Source organism: Elephantulus edwardii, unplaced genomic scaffold (genome assembly GCF_000299155.1).
Source record: "Elephantulus edwardii isolate Elephantulus edwardi_28Jun2011 unplaced genomic scaffold, EleEdw1.0 scaffold00011, whole genome shotgun sequence".
In the NCBI taxonomy this organism is placed as follows: domain Eukaryota; kingdom Metazoa; phylum Chordata; class Mammalia; order Macroscelidea; family Macroscelididae; genus Elephantulus; species Elephantulus edwardii.
This window is the reverse complement of record NW_006399761.1, coordinates 6,693,154-6,710,903: the sequence shown is the minus strand read 5'-3', so window position 1 is coordinate 6,710,903 and position 17,750 is coordinate 6,693,154. Positions and strand designations below refer to the sequence as shown.

At 38.7% G+C, this 17,750-nt stretch overlaps 1 protein-coding gene across 1 annotated transcript in view; it reads left to right on the top strand.

Annotated features, from left to right (window-relative positions):
* The window catches only part of LOC102851043 (follicle-stimulating hormone receptor-like), a 379,630-nt gene that overhangs the window by 98,371 nt on the left and 263,509 nt on the right, over positions 1–17,750 (top strand). Inside the window, exon 2 of the mRNA XM_006881015.1 lies at positions 15,402–15,473. Coding sequence (XP_006881077.1) covers positions 15,402–15,473 — 72 coding nt within the window. The remainder of the gene's footprint in view (positions 1–15,401; positions 15,474–17,750) is intronic.

Here is a 17,750-nt window from a genome sequence, read left to right as displayed (position 1 = left end):
ATGTGTCATCTGAAGGGTATTATGCTGAGTAAACTCATTCTCATAAGGATAAATACTGTATAAGACCATTATTATAAAACGAGAAGGGTAACTATTAAAATGAGTATGAGGACCCAAGGGGAGAAGCGGTGGGAATCAAAGGGTGAAGATGGGAAAGAGGTAAATTGCAGGGTTGCACAATTTGGTGGGTGAGTGAGTGTTGGGCGGTAAGGAAAAGGGGAAAGACCCAGCAGGGATCTAGGAAGACAGGACAATGATGGGCAGGTTTAATGGTGATTGACTGTATAACACATAATGAAAGAGAATGACTGTATGAAGCATAGTGTGAATGAAGGATAGTGTGAAAAACAATGTACACAAACTTTGTATGCAAACCAATGTAAAATTAAAAAATATTAAAGGCATAGCTTATACAGGAAGAAGATTAGGAAGAGGGAGTTCTAGGTCATTAGGTATTTCATGATTATTGTTTCAAAGCAATATATGACTTGTGATTAGTTTAGTGTAAGTTTTGTTTATTTAGGTTGCTTTTTAATAAACAAATCTGGTTTTAAAAGATGTGTCATCTGCATAAGGCTAGTGGTTGATGAATCTTCTTCCAATCCTGATGGTACATTCTTCATATAGTTCTGTTTTTTGAATGATTTGCTCAACACAGAGATTGAAGAGATATTAAGAAAGGACAAAACCAAAAAAAGAAAAGACAAAACCCTGACAGACAACTTTCCTGATTTTTAAACTTTTTTTTTTTTTTTTAGTTTTAAAATACCACCTACTAGAATGGTTAAAATCCTAAACATTGGCCGTCCAAATTCCTGTGAGACGATGGAACAATAATAACTCTCATTTAATGCTGGTGGCAATATCCAATGATACAGCAAATTTGGAAGACAGTTTGACAATATCTTAGAAAGTTAAACACAGCATTATCCTATAATCCTCAGATATAATCCGTGTTCCTAGATATTTACCCAAATGATGAGAAAGTTCATGCCTGCAGAGCATTTGGTGGATTTGAATGACATCAGCACAACTCCTCACCACAGAAGTCCCTCCCCGTTTAAGAGGCTAGAAGTCTGACTTCAGTATTAGGTTGGCACCAGGAGAAACTTCCCCACTCTGTTAGCTCTGGAGGAAGGTCTTGGTCTCCTCTGAGCATCTGTGGGCTGATCTCCTTGGAGATCTCCATGTGCCTTGGCCTTTCTCTGGGGGGTGGGGGTGGGGTGGGGGGTGCAGATTCCCAGTCCAGGGACCTGACTCAAAGAACTCACTTTGTTTCTTTTCTTTCCTGTTGGCACTGAAGTTTTCCTACCTGCTTGCTCTTTTCTATCTCAAAAAAGACTGACTCAAGATTCAATCTCTAAAACCCACTGGAGTCGGTTCCAACTCAATGGCATAACAATCACCTTTTAAACTGTGAGAGAATAAATGTCTGATTGTGAAATCTATCCACTTGTGATGTCACTGTCAGAGCAGAATTAGACAAGTAAAATAAGCCTGTTAGGTAAAAAAATGTGAGGATGCATAAAGCAAAATATATGTGAATTATAGCATGAAGCACAACATGCATGAATTAATAGGAATGATTGTATGAAACACAATATACATGAATTAAATACACATATATAATGTATATGAATGTATGCAAACCAATAAAAATGTGAGATACAATGCTTCATAATAACAAACAGACATTGCTTTGACACATATTGAAACACTATTACGATTTCTGTATTATTATATTAAAGATGTGTTAATGTATCTGGAAGTATTTCTTTAATGTTTTCATAACAGAAAGTAGCACTATTAAGATAAATATACCAGTGAAAAAAATTGCATGCCTATGCACAAACCTGTATAAAAAGAAAACTTTCTGTGCATAAATGTTTACCTTTTTATAATAGGGTCTTCTATAGCATGTGTCCTTTTGTGATTGATTTATGTCACTTGTCCAGTATTTTGCAAATCTTTTCTTGTTCTTCAGTGTTACATGATATTCTAGTGTGTGGATGTACCACAATTTCTTTATCTATTGCTGTTGATGGACGTCTACATTGTTTGTATCTCTTTACTATTATAAATATGCATAGATAAGTTTGTGCCTCATTTTAAAAAATTCCTTTAGGATATATACCTAACAGTGGGCATCCTGAATCAAATGGCATGTCCAAGTTTTTTAAGATATGTCAGTTTCCATAGCAGTTATACTTCTTCTCCCAACAATGTGTGAGAATTTTACTCTCTCTATATACGCTCCAGAATTTGTTTACTGTCTTATTGTCATTGTTGTTGTGTACTATATAATCGGAACTGACCTGTAGCTGAGCCTCCAACAGGTTTTCAGAGGCAGTTAATCAGGTGAGAGGAGACTGCTTATCCTCCCACAGAGCAGCTGGTGGCCTCGAACCATGTGCCTTTGAGACTGCATCACAGCTTCTTGCCACTAGGCCACCAGAGCTCCCTGTTTATTGTCTTACTAAACATTAATTAAGTCTCTTTGTAGAAAGCACAATATTGGCGTCAAAACAAGGCCAGGGCCAACTGTGTGACAGAGCACTGATTACTCATAATTCAAGTTACTTAAAATGCAACTTTTCTGCAAATCTAAGATGACTTTGTGTATTTTAAAGTCTATTAAAAAATCTGTTGTGTGCTTTTCATGGACCTTGTACAAAATTCATATGTTAATGTGGAGTAGAAATGCTATCTTCATAATGTTGAAGCTTCTCATGTGCTGTTTCTAATCTTTATTGTGGCATTGTTTTTAAATATCTATTTTTTTCAACTTTTATTTCTAGATTTTAGCTTTTGATTGTTCTCCATAAATCCTAGAGTCTTGATTCATTTACTGTTTTTTGCATAAGCTTTTCAGTCTATAAAAGTTAATAGACTTTTTAAATAACACAGCAGCAGAAAAGTACATAAGAATATGAATTCTTTCCATGTATTTCTCTGAAACCCAGCTGTTATTACTGAATTTTATTTCTCAGTGACTATTACATTGATATATTTGTTGTTCTGCGTGTGTACCATTGCATTAGCATCAACTGAGAGCTGACCTTCTAGTGGGTTTTTAGAAGCTTTAGATGACATAGGAGGAGACTGGCTCTCTTAATCCTAGATAGCAGTTGGTGGATTCAAAACACATGCTTAGAGTTGGCAGAGCAACTTCCGACTTCTAGGCAACCAGAGGTCCCTATATTGATGCTGACTCATAGCTGACCCTCTCGTGGGTTTTCAGAGGCAGTTAATTCTTGGGAGGAGAATGCCCATCCTTCTCTGGTAGAGCAGCTGGTGGATTCAAACTGTAGGCCTTCAGGATTGCAGCACAGCTCCTTGCTACTAGGCCAGACTATACTGATATATATTTGTCTTACTGTCTAACAAATGAAATGATTGGCATAATGCTGAATGGAAGAAAAGAAGCCATCTTCATTTTATTCTTTAAATGAAGTGTTTCTAGTAGTTCACCACAGACTGTCAATTTTTTTTTTTTGGTAGAGTTTTATAAGTATACATTATTAGGAGCTCTGGTGACCTACTGGTAAGAAGCTGAACTGTCAAGCTGAAGGGGCACGGTTTGAATCCACAAGCACTCCATGGGAGCTTGTTCAAAGTCAAGAGGTCTTGAAGCACTTTCTGATGGAGATTGAAGACTACAGTCTTCAGTATGGATTACATACAGTTACACACACACAAACATATAAGCAATAAATGTCCAGGATTTACTTCTACTTGCATCTGAAAGCAGAGATGAAGAAACTAAACAGTTACAATGGACAAACAGTATTACAATGGGCAAATCTACTACAACAGTAATTTTAAAAAATTACTAAAAAGACAAGGAAGTATAGAAGGATTAATGGAAATTAGAAATACAAGGAGTGGCAAAACTGTACTTCCCGACTATTGAACTTATAATAAATTTTAATTTATAACCTATAAATTAAACTGACTATTGAAATTATAATGTCTATTACTGAACAGACTATATGAATGGTTAAGTGAAAAATTAATTTGCTTTTTAGGCTTTGAGCCATCACAACAAAAAAGAAAAGAAACAAAATAATAAAACAGAATGTTGATACATGTGGAAAATACAGTCATTGTCAGTGAACAATATGTGTAGAAATTGTTAAATGACAACATTATGTTTTGCATGTGTTTAATCTTTAAACAATACCATAACTAATAAAAATAAAAACCCAAAAATGTCATAATGTTAAGATATGCCATAATGTTTTAAATGATCTTCTATGCAAGAGTACTTTAGAGAGGTCCCTAACAGCAGACTTTTCCACCACGATATGCGCATCAGAGAGTTGGACAATGACTAGGGAGGACAGAAGGAAAGTTGATGCCTTTGAGCTGTGGTGCTGGAGAAGGGTACTGAATGTACCATGGACTGCCAGGAAAACAAACAGATTCATCTTGGAGAGGATTAAACCAAGCTACTCCTTGGAGGCAAGGATTCTGGGGCTTCGTCTGACATACTTTGGACATGTTGTCAGGAGGGACGGGTCCTTGGAGAGGGACATCATGCTTGGGAGGGTGGAGGGACAGTGCAGGAGGGGAAGACCCTCCATGAGGTGGATTGATTCAGTGACTGGGGTAATCGGGATGGGTGTGTCGGAGGCAGTGCTGTTGGCGCAGGATAGAGCAGGGTTTAGGGCTGTTGTGCACAGGGTCGCTATGAGTCGCAAATGACTCGACGGCACATAACAACAACAAAAACAACAACATGCAAGAGTGGCGTCCAATTCCTAAACAGCATGCCTCTGGAAACTCGATGAAGATAAATGTCGATAGTTATAGAAAGGCTTCAGGCCTTTAGTTCATAGGAAGAAAGTGCTTCAAGACCTCTTGACTGAACAAGCAGACTAAATCACCTGCATGTCACAGTACATACTGAGACTTCCCCCCAAAGCTATATTTTTCACACAGTCCAGTTTTTGTATAAATGAGAATCAATAGTTCAATAAATTTAGATTACCATGCAATCATTACTTGCTTCTTGAATGTGTTTGATAATGTTTAGCAATGCTAGTATTAAACATGATTTGGACTTTTTAAATATGACAGGTGTGTTTTACACAATTGGGATACAAATTTACTATTTTATTAAGATTAAATCATTAATTATAGAAATGATGAAAGATCATGGCATTTTTTTTCTAGCATTATGTAAAAATTCAGATACCACCTTTTGAACTTTTCATTGGAAAAGAATTTGTAACTCAGACATTGTGACTTATGGACAAATTCTCTCTGGGTAATTACCAGTAGTGCTGTGGAGTAAAGGAAGAATAATTGAAAATACTGTGAAGCATGTTACACTGATAGATTTTTTTTTCCCCCGAGTATAGGATCAAGCTATACTTCAAATATTATGGTTATCAAAAATTTTTGAAGAAAAACATGATATAGTTACATCCTATTATTCTAATGTCTCTTGTTATTTTATGTACCATTCTCTTTTTTCTGGTTTTTTTTATATATAAATATTCTTTCCAATATTTTTTCCAAAGAATGAGCATTTGGTTTTATTGCTGCTCTCTATTTCTAGCTTAAATTAATCTCCTGTTATTATCTTTATTATTTCTTTCCCCAAACTCTTTCAGATTCCATCTCTTAAAGCAAAATTAAATTTGTAATGTGTTTTACACTAATGTGCTATAATGTTTTATATTTATTTCTAAAATTATTTTGTGAAGAATGCTGCTGTTTCTTATTTAAAAGAAATTTGTACTAATTAAAGCTGTTGTTGCTGTTGTGTACCATCGAGTTGGAACCGACCCGTGGATGACCTTCCAGCAGGTTTTCAGAGGCAGTAAATCACGTGAGAGGAGACTGCCCTTTCATCTCTTGTGGAACAGCCGGTGGATTCAATCTATGCACCTTTGCATTGGAAGTGCAATTCCTTATCACTAAGCCACCAGGGCTTTCTAGATTGGTAAATTATTAGAAGATTGTTATTGTTGTTGATGTCGTGTACCATCGAGTTGGAAACAATCATTAGCTGATTCTCCAATGAGTTTTCAGACGCAGTTAATTGCATAGGAGGAGACTGCCCTTCCTTCTCCTGTGAAGCAGCTGGTGTATTTGAACCTCACGCCTTTGGGATTGCAGCACAGCTTCTTAATACTATTCCACCAGAGCTCCCTATCAGAAGGTAACTGGCTACAAGAAACTTTCTATTCTAAGTAGCCACCATTCTCTGTCAGCTGGTTGTTCTGTGTTGACTTGCGTATTGCTGTGATCCTGCAAGCTGTATCACTATTGTTTCACGGAGAGGACAGTGGATAGGTTTCACGGAAGCATCCCAGGTAGAAAAGAAGGCAGAATTAACTGCCCACTTCTAAAATAACTGACCAGCAAATACCTTATAAATAACATTGAAATATTACCTGACATAGTGACAGAAGATACAGCCATATAGTCGGAAGACACTTAAAATAAAACTGAGAAAGCTGTTTCCTCAAGATGGGGTCTGCCTTAATGCCAAGAGGGAGATAAAGTTCTCAGAACCTGAACTTGCTGACTCATCTTAATGGACTGATGTAGCATAACTCAAAATAGCATAACTCAAACAAACATCTATTACAAATTGAAACGCGAAAGTACAAAGTATGAATCCAGGCTACCTTGGCATATTAAAAAAAAAAAAACCCAACAAACAAACAACAACAACAACAAAAAAAAAAACACCCAGATTGGGAAGGAAAATAGGAGGTTAAAAAAAAATAAAATAGATCACATAAAGATTGATATCCTAGGCATCAGTGAGCTGAAATGGCCCTGTGGTGGCAATTTTGAAATGGATAGTAATATGCAGGAATGACAAATCTAAGAAGAATGGAATCTAGGTCATCATAAAATGATCAAAGTACATCCTGAAATACGAAGCTATCTTCCCAACACACATGCCAAGCAAGACAGTCTGAAAAGCTGGACTATCTGGAGAGCAATTCATCACAGGTTTAAGGGAACTCATTACTAAGCTGTGATATTCAGATAACACAATCTTACTTGCTGCAAATGAAGAAAATGTAAAATGTTTGCCATAGAAGACCAAAGAAAGGTGGACAGTCTCCTCTCTGGTGTGATTTACAACCTCGGAAACTCAATGAAGGTCAGCTATGAGCTGGTTCTGACTCAATAAACGATAGTTTAAATATAACTTGAAAGGAACAAGTTTGTAATCTCTACTGTTGTTGTGTACCATTGAGTCTGAACCGACCCATAGCTGACTCTGGCAGGTTTTCAGAGGCAGTTAATTGCACAGGAGGAGACTGCCCATCCCCCTCCCACAGAGCGGATTGTGGCTTCGAACTATGTGCCTTTGGGAGTACAGTGCAGCTTCTTCAGTTTTCATCTTTCAAACTTGAATGTCCCAATGACTGTTACTTGAAGTCAGTTGAAATATGCGCATGGTTACACATTCAAATTCTTTTTGAGTCTCATGTTTTATTAATACTTCTTATTAAATTGCTTTTGTTTCTTCACTTTTATTTTTTAACTGAAATGAAATAAAAAATATTGACTTTATTATATTGTATCCATAATTAAGCAATTCTTTTCCTATATCCTTGTATTGGAACCATATTTCATTCATTTTCCATTGTTTCTTGAATTTTTTCTTTTTAGTTACAAGAGTTTACAGCTATAAATCTATCCGTAAACAGTAGTTCAGCTATATGCATAAATGTTTCATTCCATATATTTGTTATGGTTCAATTTCAAATCATTCTTAACTTTCATGTAACTTGGTTTTTACTTCATTTAAATTTAGAAAAAATGGTTTTCTTTTTTATTTTTGTTTGTTGGTTTAGCTGGTGGGTTGATTTGCTTGTATTTGGTTTCCCAGACACTTGCTAGTTTTTTCAATTACTAATTTCTAATTTATTTAATTGCATCATTTGCAAAGAAATTATTTTTTATTATTTTGGCTTATGGCACAATTCTTGGTCAGGCTGAATAGGTTACTTAATGAATAAGAGGGTTTCCCTAACGCTTAAACACTAAATTCCACACGTATTTTTTTGTATCACATTTTTTAGTTGTTTAAATTTTCTCTTTTTTTCTCTGTGAATTTTTACTGAAATTAATAATAAATTTAAATAAAACAAACAAAAAACTGGAAGGAGAAGAGTCACTGGAATACATTTTCTTTTCAGTATTATTAACAAAGTGACATACAAATATAGATAATTAAAGAATTCTTTTATAAATTCTTTTACAGAAGCTATAAACTATTAAGAATTACTTGAAATGGACGACATGGAAATTTCGTTTTTAAAGTGTGTTTTCATTTATAAGATTTCCTTTTGTATAGTCACACAGGCAAGGAGAATTTTAAAAGGAAGTGTAGTATAAAATATTTAATATGCTTTCTTCATTTAAAAGCACTTATTATTGTTAGATATTTGATTATTTTAGCCTATTTTTATAGATAAATTGTCTCAAAATAATAGTAAATCATTTTATAATTTTTCTTTGGAACTGGTTTTATGCTGTGGATGTTACTGATAGGAGCTCTTCAACTAGTTTCATGCTTTGTTCTCACAATCTTGATATTTTTAGTAGTTTTGTAACAAAGGATCTGAAATTTTCATCTTCCACTGTTGTTACATGCCGTCAAGTCAGACCTATAGCTCCAGCAGCTTTTCAGAGACAGTAAACGGCATGGAAGGACATTGCCTATCCTTCTCCACGTGTCTTTGGTATTGCAACACACAGGGCCTCACAAATTATGCATCCTTTCCTGGCCTCCCATAATCTCTTACCAAACTGAGGAATGTTGGGGTGGTTTTTTTCTCAGAAATATCTCCATATGACTTAAGTGGCCCTTGTGAAAGTTTTCCCTTGTCTTCATCACATCCATTCTCTCATTCTTTGACCTCATAGAGGGTCTTCCTCTCTTGCGCTGTCCCTCCACGCTCCAAAGCATGATGTCCCTCTCCAAGGACAGGTCCCTCCTTGCAACACGTTCAACGTTCGTCAGACAAAGCTTCAGGACCCTTGCCTCCAAGGAGCAGCTGGCTTCACACAGTAGATTAGTCTGTCCTGGAGGAGCTGGATCTGTCCCACAATGCCCTTGTCCACCTCTCGGGGCCGCTTCCCAGGGCCTGGCAGGCACTCTGCGTCACCTCGACCTCTCTGCCAACCAGCTGGCTTCGGTGCCCGTGGAGGCCTTCATGGGGATGCAGATGCAAGTGAACCTGTCCGCCAACCCATGGCGCTGTGACTGCGCCCTCCAGGAGGTGCTCAGGAGGGTGAGGCTGGCGTCGGGCACTGAGACTGGCATTGTCTGTGGCCCCGGGACCTGACCCGATCTCGTGGGGCAGTTGTTTAAATTTTCTATTTATAAAAATATATTTACTTTGTATATATTAATTAGATTTGTTATTGTTATGTGTCTTCGAGTTGCTTGCAACTCATAGCAAGCCTATGTACAAGAGCCTTAAACCCTGCTCTATCTTGGGCCACCTCACTGTCTCTGACACACCTACCCCCATTACCCCAGTGACTGAGTCAATTCATCTCATTGAGGGTCTCCCCCTCCTGTGCTGTCCCTCCACCCTCCCAAGCATGACGTCCCTCTCCAAGGACCTGTCCCCTCCTTGTAACATGTCCAAAGTGTGTCAGATGAAGCTTTAGAATCCCTGCCTCCAAGAAGCAGCCTGGTTTCACCTTCTCCAAGACAAACCTGTTTGTTCTCTTAGCAGTCCATGGTATATTCAACACTCTTCTCCAGCACCACAGCTCAAAGGCATCAATTCTCTTTCTATCATCCCTAATCATTCTCCAGCTCTCTGACACAGCTCCAATTGCAGAAACTGTGGCCTGTATCAGGCAAACCTTAGTCTCTGGAGTGGCATCATTGCTCTCCAGTACTCTGGAGAGGTCCCTGACAGCTGACTTTCCCAATGCAATTTTTCTCTTGATTTTCTGGCTGTTGGTACCAAGATTGTAGAGCAAAGCAAACTAAAACTGTTTACAATCTCAATCTCTTTAATGATGCTGCCAATTGGCCCAGTGGTGAGAATCTTTGTTTTCTTGATGTTGAGCTTCAATCCATATTGAAGGCTGCAGTCCTTGCCATTCTGCAGCAAGTGCTTCAGGTCCTCCTCAGTTTCAGCAAGCAGGGTTGTGCTATCTGCATGATGCATATTGTTGATGAGTCTTCCTCCAATCCTGATGCCACATTCCTCCCCCTACAGCCCAGCCTCCTGGATGATCTGGTTTGCATATAGATTGAAAAGGTATGGAGACTGAATACACCCCTGGTGGACACCCTTCCTGATTTCGAACCATGCAGTGTTTCCTTGCTCTGTTCTAATGACTGTCTTCTGGTTCAAGTATAGGTTTTGCATAAGCACAATCAAATGTTCTGTAATTCCCATTCTTCTCAGAGTCAGCCACAGTTTGTTGTGATCCACACAGATAAATGCATCTGCTTAGTCAATGAAATATAGAAAGACATTCCTCTGGTATTCCTGCTTTCTACCAAGATCCATCTAACATTAGCTATAATATCCCTAGTACCACAGCCTTTTCTAAACCCAGGCTGCACTTCTGGCAGTTCTCTGTTGACATGTTGCTCCAGTCGTTTTTGGATAATTTTCAGCAGAATCTTGCTTGCATGTGATATTGATGATATTGTTTGATAACTTCCACATTTTGTCGGTTCACCTTTCTTTGGAATGGGAACAAATACAGATCCCTTCCAATCAGTTGGCCAGGTGGTAGTCCTTCAAATTTCTTGGCACTACTTAGTGAGCACCTCCACGGCAGCATCTGTTTGTTGAAATACATCAATTGGTATCCCATCCATTCCTGGAGTCTTGGTTTTGCCAAGTCTTTCAGAGTAACTTGAACTTTTTTCCTTCATCACCATAGGCTGTTTGCTAATATGTTGTTTCATGAAATTCTTCTGTGTCAGACAATTCCTTCTGCTATAGGGACTCTGTATACTCCTTCTATTTTCTTTTAATGCCTCTTGAATCATTTAATATTCTGCCCAAAGCACCCTTAAGTATTACCACTCATGGATTGAATTTTTCAATTTGTTCAGCTTAAGAAATGGTGAACGAGTTCCACCCTTTTGATTTTCTGACTCCGGCTCTTTGCACATTTCATTATAATACTTTGCTTTGTCTTCCTGAGTAGAATGTAGAATTTGAAATGAATAGTTATTTTCTTTCTTAATTTTGGTTATCTTTTTACAATGTTTTTATTTTTCCCCTTTGTAAAAGAATCACTTTGTATTTACATTTATGACCTCTTCTTTTGTGCAATCCAGTTTTATTTCACAGGCATCTGGCAGTGACTATATTTTTGTTTTCTTGCTTTTTGTGGAGATTTTTTTCTTTTTTTTAATTCTGAGAACCTAGATCTTTTACCATTGAGGACACATTTCCAGATATTGTTTCATTAAATAACTTTCCTCATATCTTCTGTACCTTTCTTTCTAAAACGCATGACTGATGTAGTTTCATAGATAGACTGATTCTCTGTATCTCATGTCATGTGGCAGTGTGACATCAAAACACGAATTAGTTCCCTGACTACTAGGTCCAGAAACATCTCAAGACTAGTCTGTTTAATGACTGCTGCTCAATATGCCATCGCGTGTTCAATTGCTATGTTTTGCACCTCTGGGCATTTTTCATGATTTCTTGAGAGCTCATCTTTGCATATAAAACAAGGCTTATTGTCATAGTGTCATCTGTTACACGTTTCACTGTGACCTAATGACCATATGTCCCTAAAGGCTTGAATCCACCAGTGGCCCCGAGAATAAGAAGTAGTTTCCTCCCATTAAGATTTACAGCCTCTGAAACCCAATGGGAAGATCCCTGTGAGCTCGAGTAGAAGAGACTCCATGGTAGAGTTGGTTTAGAGGTGTACTGTGTTTCCTGGAAGACTTCTAGGTGATTCCAATGTCCTGAAGTTATATCAACCCACACCAGGTGCTGCTCAATCAATCTGAATCCATGTTACAGAGTAGAACTACTTTGTAGGATGTCCTTGGCTGCCATCTTTACTTAAGGAGATCAAGAGGGTTTTGTATTGTGTGACCACTTAGCTCATTGCTGGTGAGTCGGAATCAACTAGTAAAAGAACCTCCACTGCGCTGCTAAAGATTTAAATTGCACTTGAGATTAGCTATCTTCCACCGTTGGAGTTACTGGTGAATTGGAATCTGCCAGGGAGCTTTGGCCTTTCGGCCAGCAGGGCACCTCCTTAGGGCCCAGGCCACCAAAGCTCCGGGGGTGACCAGCAGGTGCTTTGGCAGTGTGCAAACCATGTGCGCCCTCTAGGGACCTGTTCATGTCAACTAATTTTTAATATTTTAAGAAATGAAAGTCAAGTCTATCAATCTCCAGAATGATTCCATTATGTTAATGGATTTGAACCACTTCATAAAAGCAACTACCTTGGCAATTTTAGAAAACGAACCTGAAACTAGAGTCGAGTAAAAGAGGCTATCCAGTTAACTTGTCGTTAGATGAGTCAATTAAATGAGTTCTCATTCTGTGCGCCTCATTAATCAGTATTTCATCTCTCTTTAAAATTCTAAACTTTTTAAACAGTATCTGAGTTATCTAATGCCGCTACACTATAAATACCACAAGGGAATAACTTTAACAAACTTAACTTGTGTTTGCTGTTGTTGTTGTTGTTGTTAGGTACCATCGAGTCAACTCTGACTCAGAGTGACCCCATGACCCACAGATCTGAACCCTGCCCTGTCCCGCACCGTCCTCACCATACCAGATACGCTCAAGTCTCTTGGTACAGTCGCCGTGTGAGTCCATCTCACTGAGGGGTCCTCTCTTTCACTGACCCTCTTTCCTTCCCAGTCTTTTCTTGCCTAAGTACTAGTTGCTCCTGAAAATACATCACAGTAGAATGAGAGGAAGGTTCACCATCCTTTCCTCTAATTTTGTTTAGGAGGCTAAAAGTCTGAAATAAGGGCACCGTTCGTGGAGGTAGGCTTTCTCTGTCAGTTCTGGGAAAAGATCTATGCCCGTTCTCAGCTTGTGTTTCTCCACTCCTCACTCATGTTGATGTGGTGTGCTTCATTTTTTTCTTGTGTGCTTGGTTTCTGTCTCACTCCATCTGATCTTTTTATATCTCCAGAGAAATGGCTTAAACACACCCTATATTAATATTGCCTCAGTGTCATAAAAAAGTAGAGGAACAACAATTAAAATAAAATGCTATATAACATGGGAGAGTCCAGAGAGCTTTATGCTGAGTGAAATAACTCTGTGACATAAGGACAAATACTGCATCACACCACTCTTGTGAAAACAGGAGGATAACTGAGCAAGACATGGATAAATGTTCAAGAGGGGAAGGTGAATGACATAAGAGGAACGGAAAATGTGGAAGAGCAAGAAACCATTGGGATAGCAGAGGCTGGAGGTGAGAGGAGGGTGTCAAAGAATGGGAAAGGTTCAACAGAGGCTTGAAAAGATGGGATGATTGATCAATGGAAATTAAATATATAAAATGTAATGCACATGAATTATTGTATAAAACACAATGTATACATAAGAAATCCAATGTAAATTAATATGCAAGCCAATATTTTTTGAAATCACACACATTACCCTAATATTGCCTCAGAGGTTAAAGACAGGTAGATGATAGATAGATTCCTTTTCAAATGGGACTATATCCATATATATAAAAGCAAAAAATCCCCAATCATTGCACTCTAGCCAATTCCAACTAATCGTTAGTTACCTTAGAAGACAGAGTAGAGGTATCCCATAGGGTATAGAATGGTTGAATTTTTTTAAGTAGACTGCTGCATCTTTTCTCCCAAAAAGAGAACCTCTGGGTTTGAACTTTTAGAGTAACAATCAAACACTTAATCAGTGTATTACTAACATTGTGTTTTTTTTAAATTTTAATCACCAACGTTCTTTACCACAAGAATGTTGTTGTTGTTGTTGTTGTTGTTGTTGTTGTTGTGTACCTTTAAGTCCTAACCCGTAGCTGATCTTCCAGCAGGTGTTCAGAGGCAATGAACTGCATTGGAGGAGAATGCCCATCTTTCTCCCACAGAGCAGCTGATGGATTTGAACTGAGTACCTTTGTGTTGGCAGCACAATTCCTTACCACTAAGCCACCAGAGCTCCCTACCACAGGTAGAGGGGTTAGGATTTACAACACAGATTTTGAATATTGAAGAGATACTTCAATCCAGAACAAATAGCCTTAAATCAATTTAATTCATTTTATGGCCTGTTTTAATTATTTTTCTTGTGAGTATAAACAAAAGGAACTTAGATTAAGTAATTACCATTAGGATCAAGTGAACTGACCTTACTTCCTTCCAATGGGCATCCTAGGAAAAAGCATTCCTCTGTAACCATTACATCTAATCTTAAATTAGATCTCTTTAGGTTTAAATTATTTCAAAAAGTCTGTACTAGAATTGTTGTTACATACCACTGAGTGAGTCTAGATTCAGACCTGCCCCTCCAGCAGGTTTTCAGAGACAGTAAATCAATTAGATCGGAGGAGATTGCCCATAGTTCTCCCGAGGAGCAGTCTGGGTATTTGAACTGCATGCCTTTGGCTCGGCAGTGCAACTTCTTACTACTAAAGCCACCAGAACTAGTTGCTGTGAATTGTAGAGTCCAAACTTAGGATACTTATGGTTGACTGCCCATCCTTCTCCCTGGGAGCAGCTTATAGATTTGAAACGCATACTTTTGCCTTGGAATCACAATATCCAACCTCTAAGCCATGACAACTCCCAACCAGAGCTTAGTTGAGTAGAAAAAGCAGGGAGCTCTGAGGGTCTAGCAGTGGTAAGGAGTTGCAGGCACAAGGCCAAGGCCACTGGCTGCTTTTTTGAGAGAAAGATGAGCATTCTCCTCTTGTGTGGTTCATAGCCTCTGAAGACCTGCTGAGGGTCAGCTATGAGTGGGTTCTCACTTCAAGGCACATTAACAACATACTACTACGATATCATCTTTCTGAATCTCAGGCTCAAAATCTACCTACTCTAAAACTTCTTTTCATTTATTTACATATTTTGAGATCTTTCTCATGTTGATTCTTCTAAAACTTTTTTTTCTTTTTATTATTACTTTTTGCGTGTGTACCATCAAATTGAACCTGACTGGAACAGGGAGAGATGGTTCCCCCTTCTCCAGGCAGAGCATCTGGTGGATTCGAACCACTCACCTCTGGGATTATAGTGCAACTTCTTGCCACTAGGCCACCAGAGCTCCCTAATTCTTCTAAAACATTTATGCTTATTCTCCCAAGTGTACACAACTTTTAGCTTATAATATATATTAGGTATCCATTACTAAAGCCAGACTGTTAAAGATTGTATTGTGATCTTTTTATATCCACTCTCTTTTCAGGAGATTTGTCCTTACCAAAGTTCAAGTCATCCCAAAAGGAGCGTTTTCAGGACTTGAGCACCTGGAGAAAATGTATGTACCTGACAACAATGTGTGTGACCCTCAAGCCTCCCTGTCACAGCCTTTTCAGATCCCACATTAGAAACCACAGAAACACACAGCAAATGTTTACCCTTCCTCTTGAGCGAAGTTCCTACACAATGATGAGAAATGTTGAGAGTCTGAGAATTAGCAAAAGGTCAATCCGAACAATCCTCACTTTCACATTTGGGTTTATTCTCAAATTCCCTGTCTGTGGAACTTTTCTACATCGAAGCCTATTTTCTCAGAGTTGGGCTGCCAATTCACAGGCACACAATCTGAGTCCACCAGGTGCTCACAGGAGAGCGCCTCCCCTCTTGCAATCTCCTGCCTCTGAAAAGCTACTGGTGGGTCAGTTTTTTTGTTGTTGTTGTGTGTCATTGTGTGGAAATGGACTCATAGCTGCCCTTCCAGTGGGTTTACAGAGACAGTCATCCTTCTCTGACAGAGCAGCTGGTGGATTCAAACCATGTGCCTTTGGGATCGCAGTGCAGCTTTTAACCAATAGGCCACCAGAGCTCCTGGTCAGTTATGTTGTTGTTGTTAGGTGAGTACAACTAATAGCGTCAAGGGGAGTACAACTAAAGTCAACCCTATGAATTGTGGACCTGAACCCTGCCCTAACCTGTGCCGTCCTCCTCATCTCTGAGACACTCAGAGTCCATTGCTGAAGTTACAGTGTCATGTCATTGAAGGGTCTTCCTCTCCTTCCAAAGTGACAGGACATACCACCACCACAATTTCCAATACTCTCTCCGCCACTGTCCCATACACTGATAAACATTTCATACCACACCACTTCTTTTCAAGTAGGAAAAAATAGTTTCTTAGTATTAGTACTGCTTTAGGTAGCGAGGTCACTTCCATTGCCAGCTCAGCTGTACTGTTCTTCAAAGTTCAAACTACCACCTAAGACAAGCTCTGGTACCTACCTTCTCCTTAGAATGTCCTTCAATCTCTGCCTTTTCCTGTTAGCTGGCCCCTGTTCATCCTTCTGCTTCCTTTGCCAGTGTCTTTTCCACAGACAAGACTTCCCTGGCCTAACTAGGTCAGAGCCTTTATTACTCATACGCGTATTACCATGAAGTCTCTATGTGTACGTTAAAATTCTTAATTTTACATATAATTATGTACTAATGGCATTTCTTTCCAAATCTTCCATTGGATGGTAAGTTCTTGAAAGACAAGATCAGCATTTCTTTTTGCTCAATACTGGATCCATAGTATCTAATTTATCAGGCATATCGTCAGCATTTAACAAATGCCAGGTAAACGAATGAACCACCAAATGTGATTACTTGTTCAATGAGAGATCCAGATATAAAAAGGATATAATTAAGCAATAGGAATGATAATGAGAAATAATATAGAAGTTGATCAGCATACAAACACTGGCAGAGGATCTACTATGATATATATAGGCTTATCTCGTAATTATAGTTAAACTGTAACTCAGAACAAAATGTGCAAGACAACTTAAATGATTTGTATTTGTTAGGTCTTTTTTCTGTTGTGAAAGGCAAAAGAAAGCAAACCTCAAAGAGGCTTAAGGAAAAGAAGATCGTTTAATGGCTCGTTAATTTGATGGTCAGAGGGAAAGAATGACTTTGGAAATCACTCTGATTAATTCCCAGTGGCTTCTGACTTGGGCTTTGTTCCTGCCTCAAGTCTGCTTTCCATTCTGTTTAGTGTCTGGCCTCCCCCCTAATTCACTGATGGCAAGACGGCAGCAGCAGTCCTGGCTTCAGGCTTCCCATGGTTTTGTTTTTGAAGGAAAGAGGTGACATTCTACTCCCTCAGTCACACAAGTCTTTGTACTCTGGGCCTGTCACACAAACACTCCTGCACCAACCCCTGCAGCTGAGACAGTGGGAGGCTTAGGTTCTCCTTGGTCTGGGTCATGGCTACATCTTGCCTTAGAAATGGAAGCAAAGCCCTCCCAAACTACCTGGGCTTAGAGTAGGAGAAGGAAGACCTAGAAACAAACATTAAGACCACTGCTGGGGAAGAAGAAACTTAGATGATGATCTTATGTACCTGTGAGTCAGAAGTGATTCACAAAGGACCCTCCAATGGGTTTGCAGAGGCTGTTAAATGCACAGGAGGAGACTGTTTACTTGGTAGACTTGAACTTGCTGGTGGGTTTGAACTGCAATCTTTTAGGCTGGCCTTGCAACTCTCTACCACTAAGCCACCAAAGTCCCCTTAGATGATGATAGTTATACCTCATTCTCATGGAACACAACTATTTTGTAGATTTTGAGTATA